Consider the following 17,437-nt stretch of genomic DNA (forward strand, 5'->3'; position numbering starts at 1 on the left):
AAATGAAATCCTCCCTCCCCCTCACAATCACAGGTGTGCCCTACCAGCTTCCTTCTCTGTAATTAGTATTTTTAATTAAAACTTTTCATTTAGTCCAACATTGTCTTGTTAATGACAGAGATGTAAGGCATTTTCAAAGAACAAACACTGGGGTTAACAGCATGGCTCAGTTAAGGTCCTTGCAACCAAACCTGATCTGTGCTCAGTATCTGGAGCCTACAAGATAGGAGAAAACTAACCCCTACAAGTGGTCCTTTGATTTCTACACATGCGCTAGGGCACTTAACTTCTTCCACCACCCAATAAACCTTACACCCCCGCCCCAAATAAATATAAAAATATTTTAGAAGACCAAGCATATTTTTTAAACACTAATAAACATCTAAAATTTTGGAAAAAGAATATATCATGGAAATAGACATCCATATAAAATGCTATAGAACATGGTGCCAAACATGCAAATTCATATTTGATACTTTCCCAAGAAGATTATCTACTCAGACCTCTTTGGTGCTATAATCATAGACAGTATATATTGAGTATTCCCTTTTTATTCCTGCAATGTACTTTATTCTTTGTTTTCCTTGGTAACAGTTGTTCAGTAGTGTTCCTGACATATATGTAGAGTGTCTCAGACTGAGAGGCATTCCATTCTTAAAAATGTAGACATTTTGTGTGAAAATTTGATAGATCATAATGTTTTCAAATATAGCCTCTGACTCTGATTGGTTTTTGCACCAGGTTTGTGGTATTGATTTACTGTTTCAGTGTGAAGCTTAACCATGTGGTGTTGAGAGGAAAGTAGAGGGGCAGGTTGATTGTAGAATTTATACTAGGACTTAATGGACAGGGCTTACAATAGGATGGAGTGTTGATCTATAGGGAATTAGACTTCTGTGTTCAGCAACCCAACCAAACCAGTGTTAGGACAGAGGCTCGGCAGAAACCATATTCTTTTATTTAAATTCTCTTTATCATATTCTCGGTGTAAGTGAAAATCTTGTTTTTGTTATTTGGCTTATTAGGAGAAAATTATACTTACTCAGAGTACTTGAGACATATGACTATGTCCTTATTGTGTAAAGAACTTTCTCTGTAAAGGGCTAGAGGTGGAGCTCAGCAGTGCAGTGTCACCTGGCATGTGCAACGCCTTAGGTTCAAAACTAAAAAAGAATGGGTTTTGAACTATCCAATAGCTTCACTTGTTGAGTTACTCATGCATGACCCTGCTGAGCTTGCAGTCTTTCCTGTCTTGAGTAGGAAGTGTGTCTGCTGATATGAACTATGATTTGTGTTAGGGAGGAGTTAAACATAAGTGGTGTAGCATTTTTATCCCAGTTCCTCACTGTGATGGAGAATTGTTGGTAGTTACTGTATGATGAAGCATTCAATTGTGTGTTTTCTGGGCTGTGCAGAATGAGCTGCAGTTTCTTCCTGTTTCATGATACAGAAGAGCATGGGCTTCTGACCGTGCATTGGTTAAGGCAAGCTACTACAGTCAGGTTGGCACTTTTCCTGGTTGAGGTGTATAGTGCAGCTTTAAGACAAGTGAAGCTTAACAATTTTCAAAACCTTTTATTTACAGGGATTTAGAGATGAGCCATATCTTGAAGAACTCGTGGATGAACCTTTTCTAGATCTGGGAAAGTCTTTGCAGTTCCAACCAAAAGACATGGACAGCAGCTCAGAAGCCTGGGAAATGCATGAATTCTTGAGCCCTCCGCTGCAGGGCAGGGGTGAGGAGAGAGAGATGCTTGTTGATGAGGAATATGAGCTCTATCAAGATCACCTCCGAGCCATGGATTCACACCCACCACCACCACACATTCGGGAGGTCACTTCTGCGTCTCCCAGGCTGGAACTCCAGGCTGGCACACAGTGGCTGCATGCTAACCTCTCAGGAGGCGAAATGCTCGAGTGTCCTGATACAGAGGCCATGCTGAGTGCCTATCCCCAGGAGATGCAGCAGTATAGCTACAATCCTGCAGACATGGTATGGCTTTGCTACACAGCCACCATCCCCTCCCCGCTCTGCCCCCCACCCTTCACTCATATTCCCCCCACATATAAAGCAGAAATAAAGTGGGTTTTTCACAATTAGGATGGCTGATGGGAGGCACTGCCAGGAGGAGCTGTATACTTGAGGAAATTCTTTTTTGTATCACACCACTTCTCTGGAGTCATGAGCTGTAGATTACCTTCCTGGTCTAGTGGGGTTTTGCTGTTCTTTTTTGTTTGTTTGTTTTGTTGGTTGTTTTTTTTTTCTTTTGTGTGTGTGTAAACATTTTACTTCTCATTTCTCAGTTCAATAAAGAGTTCTTTTAATTCTTAATATTTTCTTTTAAATTCCCCTAGGGTAACATGGTTATATGTTTCTTGTGTGATGTATTTGTCAGGGAAAATCAGGGCAAAATTAACATATAGCACAGTATTATATGTTCTACATTATTATATACAGTACATTATTATTTCCATCTTTGCTTTTCACAGCATTCTCCCTGCTATTTGTGATGCAACAGTAGTGTATGCTCGAGAATTACTTTCCCATTTGAGACTCGGCCTGTTTATAACTTGGGAGGAAGCATTACCTTAATAAACCTTACTATTAAATTACTAGTAAACTTAATTTTTAAAATAAAATTATATTTAATTAGTTGCCTTTCTTTTCTTTTTTCTCCTTTTCTTTTTCTCTTTTCTTTCCTTTTTTTTTTTTTTTTTTTTTTGAGGCAGGGTTTCTCTGTGTAGCCTTGACTGTCCTGGAACTCACTCTGTGGACCAGGCTGGCCTCACATTCAGGGATCTGCCTGCCTCTGCCTCCCAAAATGGAATTAATTAAAGGTGTTTGCCACTACCTCCTGGCCACCTGTTGGATGTTTTTTGTTTTTTAAATTTTCTTTGATTTGTTTATTTTCTGGCCTGAATTATTTTTCAGACATATGAGAAGAAAGTTACAATAGATGGTATTTTTATTTGTTAAAGTTTAGTTTTAGTTTTCTTATATGCATAAGTATTTTTGCCTGCATGTATTTATGTGTACCATGTGCATGGCTGGTGCTTGCAGAAACTAGAACTGGATGTCAGATCCCTGGAACTGGAGTTACAGATGCTTGTGAGCCTGCCATGCAGGTTCTAGGAATCAAGCCAGAGCCCTCTGCAAGATCAACAAGTGCTCTTAACCTCTGAGCCACCTTGGCTGCCCTGTGGGGTGTCTTTTAAAGGTATGAGGGTGATGTGCTCACATAGGTCCCTGCTGTCTGATCCTTTTGGTGTGATGAGCAAAGTAGGTGGAAGTCAGCTTTCTCCCTTGCCTCCCTTGGACATTTCCTCTTGTTCCCTCCAGTAAATTTCTGCTGGGCAAGGTGCCGTCCTAGCTACTGAGGTAGCCTCAGGGATGCCCCACAGGAGAGGGTTCTGGGCAGCCTACCAGGGAGCAGATGTGTTTCATGTGTAAGTGGTCTTGAATGCTGGAAGCAGTGACATCGTTGCCTGACGTCTCCCGCTGACAATAGCTTTCTCTACCAGCCCTTCCCCAGGTCCTCAGTGCTCAGTTCATACTGGATATTCACTTAGATAAGCATACTAGAATTAGAGATTGCTAAACATGTGCACACTTTTGTTGTGGCTGCTTTTTCCCATCAATAGAAAAATTCTACTTGCTAAAATAAAAAAAACAAGTTGAAATATTGGTCTGTGTTGCTACTAAAATATTTAAGGCAAGAGATGAGATAGACAAATATATTTAGAATATTTACTCTATATATTTAGTCAAAATTCATGTCTTAAAAGTTGTATCAGTTTAAATCTTTTGCATATATGTACATTTAACTATAATTTCATTCCAGTTACTTTAGTGCATATATCATGCCTATCTATGTTCACAACAGTCGCTTTCAAGTCATTCCAATTTTCTATATAGCTTGTTTGAGATAAGGCAGTTCTTTAATTTGTACTGGTTAGTTTGCTCTTGGCTTCCATGATAAACACTAACCAAAATCAGCCTGGGCAGGGAGGCTTGGCTGGCTTTGGCTTATACTTCAAGGGCAAAGCCCATCATTAGGGGAAGTCAAGGCAGGAACTCAAGCTAGAAGTGAAGCTACAATACTGATTATCGCCTTTCTCTCTGGCTCCTACTCAGCTAGCTTTTTGTACAAACCAGACCAACTGATTAGAGATGGTGCCGCCGGCATGGGCCGGGTCCTTAAGACAGTTCTTCAGTTGAGGTTTTTGTCTTCTCAGGTGACTCTGGCTTGTGCCAAGTTGACAGTCATATCTAACCAAGATTGTTTTTGTTTGTTTGTTTGTTTGTTTATTTGTTTTGGTAAAATGGTTTTTATTAAAGCTTGTTCAAGACCATAGTTAGTGCTTACAGTTTGACAGACATGCATCTTAATTTCTAGACTGTTATATAATTACCCATATTAGTTATTAGTTATTTTCTCTTGCTTTTAAAAAGCACCCTGACCAAAGTGAGTTACAGAAGAATTGATTTTGGTTTGTAGTTCCACAAGGTTAGAGACCATGATGGCAGCAAATGGCAGCTAGATATATGCTGGCTGGATCTGGATGGGAGCTGAGGAAGAGATGGGAACAGCGCCAGGCTTAGAAACCTTGATGCTCTCCCCAGGTGGCATACTTCCTCAGCAAGGTCGCATGTCCTGAACCTGCCCAAACTGCACTACCAGCTAGGGAGCAAATGGTCAGATATTTAGATATGCCATGGGGCCATCCTCATCCCAGCCAGCACAGGATCTGTCCATGGGGCCATCCTCATCCCAGCCAGCACAGGGTCTGTCCATGGGGACATCCTCATCCCAGCCAGCACAGGGTCTGTCCATGGGGCCATCCTCATCCCAGCCAGCACAGGATCTGTTCATGGGGCCATCCTCATCCCAGCCAGCACAGGATCTGTCCATGGGGACATCCTCATCCCAGCCAGCACAGGGTCTGACCTCTTTGTTGTTTCCCTTACAGAACTCCCTTTTCTAGTCACTCTTGCATGTTAGGACCATATTCTTATATAGAAAGAATAACTTAGACCTCAAATAAAAATCAGCTCAAAGTACTGCTGGTCCATTTTCACACATGTTGTTAAGGTTATAAATTAAAATAGCCAATATGTGTTCATACTATTTCCTTTACACTTAACCAAAATATTGAGTTTCTGTCTTTTTTCACATTGAATTATGATTTATGGACATACAATATGTATCAGTTTGGTAGGATATATTGATGAAGATTGTTTCAGCTCTAATAAAGTCTGAACCACTACCGCTTAATTTTCTATTAATTCTCCCTACTACAGTGGTGGTAGGATGCACTTGGATCTTCACTTGCCCACTGTTCATACTGATGGACTTCTGGAATCATACCTTATCATGCAATCATACCTTATCATGTAATCCATGTTTGTTGTTTCCTACATACTTCTCCAACCTGAAGATGACTGTGTACAGTATTTTTAGTGACCTGTATTCTGTCATATGTAGTCACATATGGAATTTTCTACCTGTGTAATATACGTACTTATGTCAGATTTAGGAATAAACTAAGATATCCAACCGATACTATTAACATATATGATATAACGTTGTAGTCCCCGAGAGGATTTAACACTATTCAAATGTGTTATGAACATGTAGTTCCTAGCTTCCATTTAGGTCCTCAAGAGGGTAGAGACCATTACTGCTTGTCTTGGCAAGGCAGTATTTGTAGTGTATAAATAATATCCAAGAGTTCAATGTTGATTCTCGTCCACCACCCACATACTCTTGTTTTAGGTAAAGGATGAGCTGTGACAGTTTCTGGAATGCATTGTTCACCCAGCCAGCCATACAGTTTATGTAAATGTCTGTATTATGTACTTTTTAGGCGTATAGTTTGATGGTATTAAGCACCATTACACTGTTGTGTGACCACCACCTCTGTCTATCTCCAGAACCTTATGCTCCTCCATAGAAGTGCTAAGCCCGCCAATTAATAAGTACCCTCCCCTTGCCTGTCATTCCTGGCAGTAACTGTAACTCTATCTTCTGTTTAAGTATTTGACTACTAAGCCAGGCAGTGGTGGCACACGCCTTTAATCCCAGCACTTGGGAGGCAGAGGCAGGTGGATTTCTGAGTTTGAGGCCAGCCTGGTCTACAGAGTGAGTTCCAGGACAGCCAGGGCTACACAGAGAAACCCTGTCTCGAAAAACAAAAGAAAGAAAGAAAGAAAGAAAGAAAGAAAGAAAGAAAGAAAGAAAGAAAGAAAGAAAGAAAGAAAGAAAGAAAGAAAGAAAGAGATCTTGACTACTTCCTAGAAGTGAAGCTGTGATGATTACCATTATATGTCTGGCTTATCTCATGAGGCATAAGCTCTTCAAGTTTCATTCATGTGTATGTCAGACCACCTCAGTGAAGTAGAAGAATTTACCCTGTATGTACGTCTCAACGGAAAACCTTTTTGTCTGACCCTTTCAGATCAGATCTCAGAGAGTATCTGTTAAAGTGAGTGACAGCATTAGCGGAGAGTAAGAAAAGGTTTCTGTGGGTAGAACAAATTGGTTTGTTAGGGACCACAAATGAAATTTTGGGGGACAAACGTGACGAGGAAATTTGCAGTGTTATTTATTCTGGTGTTGTAGGTGCTACCATCTCCATGCTGGCATGAGTACTAGGCCTACTGTTCTTTATGGGAGTAGACCCAGCCCCATTGACCTGTGACAGCTTATTTCCCACAAGTGGCTTCTTGGCATCCCTGTCACTCCTGCCTTTGCAGTTTTTGAGACATGGTCTTAACTGTGTAGAACAGGCTCCATGAAATAGACTTGCCTGGTTCTCTGGTGCCAAGATCATAGGTCTGTGTCATCCAGCCACCTGAAGCTGCTGCTTTCAATCATGCAAGGGAAATTCTAAAGAATGGCTTCTCTTTGTGCCTGCAAAATATATGATGTCTTTAGCCTAAGTCATCTGTGTACATAACTTGAAGCTTCTGAGAATGTTCTTTCATGTGCCACAGTTTGGCTTTCCATGTAAGTGCTGGGTACTAAACCAGGATCCTTTGAGATAGCCACATATGCTTTTAGCTACTGAGCCATGACCTGGACCAGCAAGTTGTTCTTCAGTGACAGGGTCCTCAGGAAGGGGACCAGGAGATCAGAAGCTAATGGTAGAAGATAGAGAAGATAAGAAAGTTTGAGCCCAGGAGGTCTTGTACAAGCTATGTCTTAGGCCATATAAGCTCATTAAGAAGCATAACACCTTATGTTCTATTTCTAGGGGAGAAGTGGGACAGAGTAAGCAGGGTCTGTCATACAAGTCAGCAGGAGGCTAATTAACAAAGTTGCACAAGGGCAACACAGTTTCTCAAGAGCGCTGTAAATCTAGCATATAGCAGTCTTGGGACTGATAACCATAGCCAAATATGGTGAGAAGATTGGGTTCCCCCAAGGCCCTGGCCTCAAGCCATGACCTGCTCTACCAAGCATATTCCTGATTTTAGAGAAGGCTGTGTTTCTTCTCTATGCATCGGTGCCTCAAAGCGTGTCGGGGGTAGGCTTCAAGACCCTGGACCCAGATTATTACTGGATTTGCCAAACACTTTTCTATACACCAGGGCACCAGGGAAGGCCTAGGTTGATCAGTCTAGCCCTCAGTAGGGTAGTATCTCTAGTCCTCCATCCTATTATTCATGGATAATGTTGCTGTAAATATTGGTATATAAATACCTGCTCATGACCTGTTTTCAGTTCTCTTGGGTCGCCAAAGTAAATCAGAATCTGAGATTCTCCAAAGGCTCCTGATGTCTGTTTGGGAATAACAGAATAGCTATGGATGCACAGGTCATAGTGATCAGTAAGCATTTTCAAGGAGTCTACGGCAAGTTTTTAAAAGAGAAGAATTTACGGTTACAGTTTGTTGAATATGAAGTTCCTACTCTTAATGTCCTAAAGCTGTAGTTGGCCCAGTTTATTAATGGAAATGCTTATTATGAAAGTATTCTGTTAGAAGTGTCTTGTCTGAACTTTTGCAGAACTAATAAATACTAGGCATTGTAAATGAAATGTGCTTGTTCATGGGGCAGATCAAGAATGGGGTGTTCCCACAGGAAGATGTTGGGAATAGCTGAGCATGGTGGGTAATAGAGTATATGAACCACGTGCCTATAATCCCAACATGTGGGAGGTAGAGGCAGGGAGGTTAGGAGTTCAGGATCAGCTTTTGCTCCATAGTAAATATGAGGTCAGTGCTGTTAGACCCTGAAGCCAACAGAAAACAAAGACCTTGAGAAGGACCTTAGACCTTGTCTCCGACAGGCAAACACTGCTCCTTTCCTTTCCTCGTTCTCTGGTTCTGACCAGAGGTGTTGGGTTAGCTTTTTGTCAGAGCATTGTACCATGCAGTGTTCAGTGTCCAGCTTTGCCACACCCTCACTCACTAATGCTGGTTTGTCTTGAGTTTTTCAAATTTGTGTTTGTGAGTAGCAAGTGTGCCCTATTGTGTGATTCATTTTGAGATGACAACTTGCTCATATCCCAGTGCCTTAGTTACTGTCCTGTTGTGTGAGAGGATAGCTACCCAACAGAAAATTTAAAGGAAGAGGGATTACCTTGGCTCATGGCTTCAAAGGGACTTCTACCTGTTTATCATAGCAGAGGAGGCAAAATGACAGGAATAGTTCTTGGTGGCAGGAATGTGGAAGAAGCTTATTCACTGATGGTGAACAGGAAGCAGAGAACACAGGCTGGAACCGGAGGTGACTGGAACCCTAAGAGGCCTATTCTTAGTGACCAGCTGCCGTTTGCTGGGCCCTGCTTCCTGAGATTTCAGTGTTCAAAATATCACTGCAAGCACTTAAAATATGGCCTGTGGGGGGCATTGCAGATTCAAAACAGCTCTGGCTGGCTGTGAAATCTACATTCCTAGCCTTAGGCCTCTTTGAGTGCAGGGAGAAGGGAGATTATAGACATGCACCAGCACACCTATCTCATTATGACTTTGATTTGCATTTTGTTAATTAGTAGTTAGTGATGTTAAGCATCTTTTTATATTGACCCAATGTGTAGTTGTGGGAAAACCTACTTTGCAACCATCTGCCCATATTTTTTAAAGGTCTTGATTTTTTGTTTGTTTGTTTGTTCTTTTGTTTTTGTTTTGATTTTACTTCAGGATTATTTACATTAGAAGGATGGGTTTTTTCCTCTAATTATAGAGGAAAAAGAAAGCAAATTCAATTTTCTAGAGATCTAACCGTTCAGATTTGCTTACTGAAGGCTGGAAAGATGGCTTAGCAGTTAAGAACACTGGTTGCTCTACCAGAGAATTTGGGTTCAGTCTTAGTACCTACCAGGCAGGCACCAAGGTGCACAAACAAGGAGCATGTAGACAAAGCAGTCATACATGTAAAATAAAATAAAAATAATAAAATAAAAATCTGCTTTACTAAAAGCGAAAAATATTGCAAGATATCTTCCTTTTTAAGTACTCCTCGCCTTCTGTCCCCTCCTTTCCTTTCTTTGAGAAGTTACCGTTGCTTTTATTCCGGTCTGACAGGTAGTCATACCTCACTTCTCATGCCCATGTCATCCTAACACCTCTACTTGGGGCCAGACAAATCCTGTTTCCAAGCTTGCCCTGCCCTGAAATTAAATGGCATTAAAACAGATAAAACAAAAGAAACACATGCGTATTTACTTCATAGCTTTATGTAGCATGGGAGCCTCTTAAAGGAGAACCCAAAGCAGCGGATACTGACTGCCCAGGAGGAATAATGACTTGTGAAAGTGCTGCTTAGTGTCCGGGAGAGGGTTAAGTAAGGACTCTGCCGATTAGCCTGAAGATGGAGATGTTGCTTTCTCTTTCCCTTCGGGGACAGTGTCTTTCATGAGGGGATTTCAAGTCTGGCTTCTTGAGGAAACAGCCTGAAGGTCAAAGCAAGCCTTTAGCACCTGCTGTGTTTCAAGTGCATTCAATTTAAGTCTGTGTCCCACTACTTAACCTCTTAAGTATTTCGATTTACCAGAAGACCTCAGAGAAGGCCCAAGTGTGTTAGCATTCCAGCAGATTAGATCCTTAAAAAACCCATGAAAGGCGTGGCCAGAAAGGGAAGAGAAGAAGAAAGGGCACTAGGTTATCAGTAGTGTTGGTCAATCTGTAAATTCTATTTTGGACCAGTGTGGATGACAGGCTTCTAGTGTGAGCCTATGAGTCCAACTGTTGGAAGGCTGCAAGTTCAAAGCCAGCCTCGGTTACTCAGTGAGACCCTGTCTGGAAAATGAAAATAAGTACAGCAAGCAAAGAAAACAAGAGTGCTGAGTGAGCAGAGCAAGGGCAGAGAACGATGTCGTGGGTGTCAGAGGAACACATCTAGGATGTTATATATTACCAAATGACTTGATTGACAGCCAGATTTGTTGGTTTGTTTGTTTGTTTATATCCGCTCTGGGATATACTCATTTGTATTCATTTGTTAATGCTTAAAAACAAAACTCTTCCTAACAATCCAGGTTTCCAAGTCTAGGCTCATGCAGCATTTGTTGTGACTCATGGGAAAATAACCCCATGTGGTGGTTAGGGTGGCAGTGAGTTGGGAGGTATGGGGGTGCAAATACAGGTGTAGCAGCTTGCAGCCCATTATCCATTGTATCGCTGTCTGGTTTGAACAACGTTATGGTGTTCTCATTGCTGCTTAACATGCTGAATTTCTGGTTTTCTTCCTTTTCAAGATGGAAGAAACGTTTGGCCTTGATGCCCGGCCGCCCATACCATCCTCTGAAGGAAGTGGTCAACACAGCAGATTTGATGACATGGAACATCTCGATTTAGGTTTGTGAGCTGTGTTAGATTATTTGTAGCCCTTTTGCTTTGCTTCGTATACAGTGTATCATACTGCCACACTTACATCCATTATGCTGCTTTTAACTTTTTGAGATCAAAGCATAGTTACATTGTTTCCTGCTTACCTTTTTGCTCTCCAGTCCCTTCCATCTCCTCTGGATGATCTTTTAAACTTAAAAACTTACTTAACCTGTCTCAGGACAACTTTGGCTGAGAATTTCAACTTGATCTTTCAATTTCTGTGTATCGAGAAGGCTACATATTCTCTGCCTCATTCTGCTCTGTATTATAGCATAGATTGGAAGTGAGACTATTCTTTTACATGAACTATGTCTTTACTAATATTAAAGTCTCCAATGCTATTAAGTGAAATTGCTAGCTCACTGGATGGAGCTGTTAAATATTAATAAAGGGGTGCATATTTGAAACATTTATGAAGTATTTTCATAACCATAAATTATAGTTGATTCTAGTACATTAATAACTTAGGTTCCATTAAATTCTGAAAGTGTTATGCCTCTCTTTGCCAACTCAGAATATCAACTTTCATATACTTTTACTCATCTAACAGTGAAATACTGACTTTTGTTCTGATATTGAGATCCTGGGTGAGGCTGTTGTGCCATCATACCTGGACTCAGAACTGTAGGGCAGATTCTATGCTGTCTTTCACTGCTGGAACCAGCTTGGCAGAAAGTGCTTCGATGTGACATCTCGTGTATTACACACAGATGGGAGAAAGCTTTAAAACTCGATGAGAGTTTGCTATGAGGTCGACTCAGTTCTGTGGAATCCACAGAACGAAGCCTGATGGTGGACAGAGAAAGCCATTCAGTACTGATTCTGGTGGGCCCCTCTGAGTGACCAGAGTAGGCCATCACTGTGGAGCCATAGGTTAGATGAGTCTGCCACTTTTTAGGCTTATAGCTGGGAAGAAAATAGAGCTTTTATCTTTCCTGTGGGAGATCTACTTTTTAATTTCACCCCATTTCCGTGGTTTTCTGATTAGTGAGGACTTACTCATTTATGGTTCATGATAAGAAAGAGCAGAGCACATTGACTGGCCTGGTCACTGCTGTTGTTTTATAGGTGTCTTGGCACTGCTTGGGACCTTGTTCTCCCCCCTCCCTCCTTCACTCTTTCTCTTTTTCCTTCCTTCCTTCCTTCTCTCCCTTCCTCTCTCCCTTTCTTCTCCATTTCTTTACTTCTATTCAGCTCATTGTCCTTAAATCAAATCCTCCATGATACTTCTCCATGACTGTGCATGAAACCCGCCCCCCCTCCCAGGTTTTAAGTCTTAATTTCAAAGGCTCCATCCCATTGGATTTTATTACCATATATTAATTATACAGAATGAGTTTTATTATGGTATTTCCAATCAGATATGTGATGCCTTTTGGTCGCATTCATCTCTGTTAATGCTCTTGTTCCCTCTTCCTCTTTCTAACTTGTCCCCTTTCTACTTTCATGTCATCTTTTCACCAGTGACCCTGTGACATTCATTAGGGTTTTTTATAGAAGCACAGGTGGGGCATTCTTTATGGGAGAATAAACAACTTGGTGACTACATTACTGAAGAAAACAACATTCCCTCTCCCAGAAACCATGTATAGATTCTCAGAGAGGAGTTAGGGGGACACCATTCAACTTTACAAGGCCATAGGTAGTTTTTATTAAAAATATCATTTGGGGACTGCTGTTACAGTCATGTGTTGTGAACTTGTCCTCGGTCAGAAACCATTTATAAGCACACAGAATAGGAACTGTTGTGACAGACATGACTAGATTGGTTGGATGCTCATGCCAAGCTAAGAACATAGTGATGTGGGCTGATAGACATCTCAGCCGCATGCATACCGAGTTGATAAATTCTGATTTTCATTTTCCTCTTGAGAGCTTTGCTCAGCACACAAGAGACCCTCTGTGAATACCAGCTTTCTACTACGCTGATAATCTGCAGCTCACAAGTTCTCCAAGCCTCTCTTCCCTGTCAGAAAGTCAAAGACTACATCTGGGAGTCTTGGAATCCCTTTCAGATCTGCAGCTCACAAGTACACTTCATCAGCAACAAACCATCTTAGGTTTATAGAAGAATTAATTTTAAAATCATTTATTGAGAGCCTGTGTGTAACAGTCTATACATGAACCTCTGGCTAATCTAAAATGATGACTTTGGACTTTGGATGTGATAAAGTGGCAGTAAAGCACACAGTGGTTTTGTCACCAACAGAAACAACAGCAAAAAAAAAAAAAAAACCACATGAGCAAGATGTTGTTTATTTAAAGTACTCACATTCCACCGAGTGTGAGAACAAACTTGTAAATGAATGTCCCAAGATTCCATCCAGAGATGGCTCACCAGTTAAGAACACTGACTGCTCTTCCAGAGGTCCTGAGTTCAATTTCCAGCAACCACACGGTGGCTCACAACCATCTGTAATGGGATCTGGCACCCTCTTCTGGTGTGTCTGAAGAAAGCAACAGTGCACTCATATACATAAACTAAATACATAAATATAAAGATTCCAGGAAGAAGGAACTGTTTCCATCCTACCACCCACTCTGGATGGATTTCTGTTGGATGTACCCATTTTCAGTCCCGTCCGCACTGGACGCCAAGCTTCTGGAGGGCAAGCCTTGTCACTAGTGGGCTCAGTTCTCACAGTGTGTGCAGAGTAGTATGTGTCAGGTGGGAAGGCCACAGCCTGCTTGTGTGTGCCTGCTCAGCACAGCAGCTCACTTGGTTTGGTTTGGTTTATGTTGCTGCATTATGCAACCACCCATCGTCTCTGACTGAGTTCTTGCTTTTTCTCCATGCTCTTCACCTCACCATATATAAAGGTTGGAAACATTTCCCCCTTCCTCTTCTGTAAGCATTAACTTCCATTTATCCAGGGGCCTTTTTTTTTAACCTCCCTGTTTTTATAACCTCTGTGCCCATTACAGCCATTGCCTAACGACTGTGTAGGCCTCCAGGACATGATTTGTTTTATGGGCTGGTGGGAACTGTGAGCACAGCTCTATAAAGTGTGTGTCAAACACTGTGAGAGGTGAGAAATGGGCATTTGTGTGCTGGCAACGGGCCAGAGAGGAGGCAGTGGGCAGTAGGCAGCAGGCCTGGGCAGCAGGCATGAGAAGTTGTAATGACCTGCGTGAACTCTCACAGCATAGCAGGGGGCTGTGCGAGATTGCTTGGCAAGTGGAACCTTTGCTGTGCTTATAGCCGCTGCCTAGGTCCTGCTCCCCTCTGCCTTTCCATGCATCGAGTGGAGGTGCACAGGCAACCCCTGGAGCTGTCAGGCCCTCTTTGTCTAGCACCCAGGGATGGGGTCCCAGCAGTTGGCAGTGAAAGTGACTACAGATGGGAAAGGCATCTGACCATGATGATTCTATTCACCATGCCTCTGCTACATTGCCACTTGATTAGACCTGTTTCTGTGGTTTCTGGTCAAGATCAGAAGCAAAAGGAGTGGTCGTTTAGTAGGCAGGTCATTCAGGGTGAGGCATGGGTAGCATTCACAGGAAAAGATGGAGCAGATTGTCTGTGACTAGTTTTCCCAGTTTTCTGGAGAGTTAAGTCTCTAAAACAAGATAAAGACACAGATTCGAGGAAGGCCTTTGGTGTAAAAATCCCTCATGTTCTTACAACATGAGGGCTGACTAGCTGAGCATTTATGTTGGGTCTCTGGATATAATATACTCTAGTGATGAATAAGCTAATGTTACTGTAGGCGCAGGGCTCTAGTAAGGACCACAGCCTCCTCAGTGTGCCTTAGCTATTCTTTTATTGAGCAGGCAGAAAGAGGACACAGGTAGCATGTTTTATACATGTCTTTGGGACCATCTTACACATTCTAGGAAGCTGGAGGAGGGGAAGGAGGGGGCCGGAGTTCCCTATGTTGGATTAGAAAGCAGAATAAGAATGAGAATCTGGAATAAAGGTCTGCATTACATAAAAAAAAAAAAAAAAAAAAAAAACATCAGAAGGCTGAGGCACAGGGGAATCGAGAGAACACTTAGACCATATGCCTGAGTACCAGGGCGTGCCGGGCACAAGCATGGAGAAGAGTGGGAAAATATTTGGATCCTCGTCCTATCAGCCTAGGTCAGGATGGAAGAAGGAGAGTTTCTGATCTTTCTTTGAAGAGCTCTGCAGCACAGTAAGGGGAGTGGGGCAGGGCAAACAGGCAGGCAGGGCAGACTGGGCCAGGGAGCAGGCAGGGAGCAGGCCAGGGAACAGGGAGCTCTAGTTGCAGAGTGTTGCTTTTTTCACTTGTATTGTGGTTTCAGGCTCACCCACCCCTAGCTCCCATCTTTCCTCTTCAGGTAGCTGAGTGGAGGTGCTTTTATCTTTGGTGGCAAGTCAGAATATTTATTGAGTTCCATCTTTCCCCTCCTCACGCTGTCTCCTGTGCCTAACATACATGATGCAGCTGTGAGTAGTTCCTGGCTACTTGTCTGAAGTCACTGTATCTTATCTGTCCCCTAATTGCTTCATTTTCTTCTCTAGAACTTAGGGGTTCTGAGCATCAGTCCCGGTGTCCATTCTGTCTCTCACCATTAGAATGGTAACTCTGTGCAGCGAGAACTTTTGTAGGATTTGTGAACTCTCTGGCAAGTAGTGGATGCTCCACATACATTTGTTAAGTGAATACTTAAAAGCCACAAGTGCTCTCAACCACCTATAACCCCTTACATTTTGTATGATGGTAAATAAAATACATTGCCTTTTTAAAAATTACAACCTGTGGCTTAACTTCTGAAAGAAATCTTTTTAAAAAAACAAGTATCCAAATCAAATAGCTTTAACAAATTCTTTTTGACATGTATTCATGTGTGTGCTTGTTCATGAAGAGCAAGGGGTGGCGCTGTCCTGATATTGTGTCAGATGGGTCCCAGGGATTGCACTCCAGTTGCCAGACGTGGTTGCAAGCAACTTCCCCTGAGCCATGGCCCCTCAAATAACAATCTTGATGAAATCCTGTACCGTATTTCATATCGCTTGGATTAATGCTGCATTATTTATTGTTATGCAGCCCTCTAAAGTAGCCTTCCATCTCCTCACCTACAAGTGAGCTTTCAGCCTACACTTTATAATTTGTAGCATTTTACATTTTCTTCAAGAATACCAATTTCAAAGAAGAATGCTGTGTGGGTTGTGTGGGGGGGGGCTGTTTCAGTTTATGGCTCATGGGTCCCAGAGGCTGGCCCCACTGACTCTTGTCACAGCAAGTCAGGCTCCTCCCTGGATAGCAAAGGTCTCCAGTGCTTGACCCGCTAGTTTTCCCATCTCCTGCTGACTGCACAGAACTGTTCATAGTCAGCTCTTCAACCGTGCTTTTCTATCTGTAATTACCCTGCTTTCTGGAAAATTGCCCGGGTAGCCTCAAACTATGTAGCTGAGGGTCACCATGAACTATTGGTCTTCTTGCCCCTCCTTCCTGAGTGGTGGGATTATTGGTATGCACCCCACAGCTGGTTCATGTGGTGCTAGGGATCAGAGCCAGGGCGTCAGGCACTCCAGGCGGCCCTTCTACTAACCGAGCTGCATCCCAGCCCTGTCCGGAATCTGCCTCTGGCTGGAGTCCAAAGCTATTGCTCTCCCCTTAACCAATGTACCTCAAGGTTATTATTACATGAGCCTTTCTAAATAGAAACTAAAATTAAGGGTAAGAGGCTGGGGCTGGGGAGATGACTTGGTGGGTAAAGTGCTTGCCGCACGTGTGTGAGTGTCAGGATTCTGCCCCTTGGAGCCCATGTAAAAGCCAGGTAAGTGTGACAGATAAGTACCTCTAATCCCAGTGCTTGGGAGGCAAAGACTGAGTCCTCAGGAACTGTATAGTCAGGCTTAACTGTAGCAGTGAGCTCTAGGCTCAGAGAGACCCAGCCTTTGTAAAGTAGAAACGGACCAAGAAAGACACTGCATTACTTCAGGCCTCCACACATGAACACACAAGTGCACCCACACACATGAACATGCATACATGCATGCATACCACACAGATACATATGCAAAATAAAGAACATAGATGATAATGAAGAATACACATACACTCACACACATACGCACACACACACACACACACAACCCTGAAAACCTGAAATTGATTGCTGGATGCATTGCATCATTGCATGACTTTGTGATCCAGTATTCCTATGCCGAGTTGAGAGGCAGAGAGAAGAATTTTGCCAGAAGCTTATGCAGCAGTGGGAACACAAAGACCTTCCACAAGATGGAGTAGAGAATCCACTCCTGAAAATTGTCATCTGACTGCCATGTGTACACTGTACACACACAATGCAATATACATCTCCACAATTAAAAATAACAATTGAGGTTTTGCTTTCAGCACCCACCACAAACAAAATCACTTATAAACTGTACTTCCAGGGATTCTGAGGCCCTCTTCTGGCCTCTATGGGTACACATATTCATATGTTTAATCCCAACAATTAGGAAGCAGAGACAGATCTTTATGGGTTTGTGGTTGCCCTGGGCTACATAGTAAGACTGTCTTTCAAACAACAACAACAAAGAATAAAAATTAAAGCCAGGCAGTGGGGGCACACACCTTTAATCCCAGCACTTGGGAGGCAGAGGCAGGTGGATTTCTGAGTTCGA

General features: G+C 42.4%; 1 protein-coding gene across 5 annotated transcripts in view; it reads left to right on the forward strand.

Annotated features, from left to right (window-relative positions):
- Positions 1 to 17,437, forward strand: part of Patj (PATJ crumbs cell polarity complex component) — a 314,427-nt gene that overhangs the window by 93,407 nt on the left and 203,583 nt on the right. For 4 of the 5 annotated variants that reach the window (XM_031377903.1, XM_031377900.1, XM_031377901.1 and 1 more), the window contains exons 20-21: positions 1,586 to 1,993; positions 10,704 to 10,803. In XM_031377903.1, coding sequence (XP_031233763.1) covers positions 1,586 to 1,993; positions 10,704 to 10,803 — 508 coding nt within the window. Of the gene's footprint in view, positions 1 to 1,585; positions 2,403 to 10,703; positions 10,804 to 17,437 lie in introns of those variants that run through there. The other variant, XM_031377904.1, reaches the window with a different exon arrangement.

This window comes from Mastomys coucha, unplaced genomic scaffold (genome assembly GCF_008632895.1).
Source record: "Mastomys coucha isolate ucsf_1 unplaced genomic scaffold, UCSF_Mcou_1 pScaffold18, whole genome shotgun sequence".
Lineage (NCBI taxonomy): Eukaryota > Metazoa > Chordata > Mammalia > Rodentia > Muridae > Mastomys > Mastomys coucha.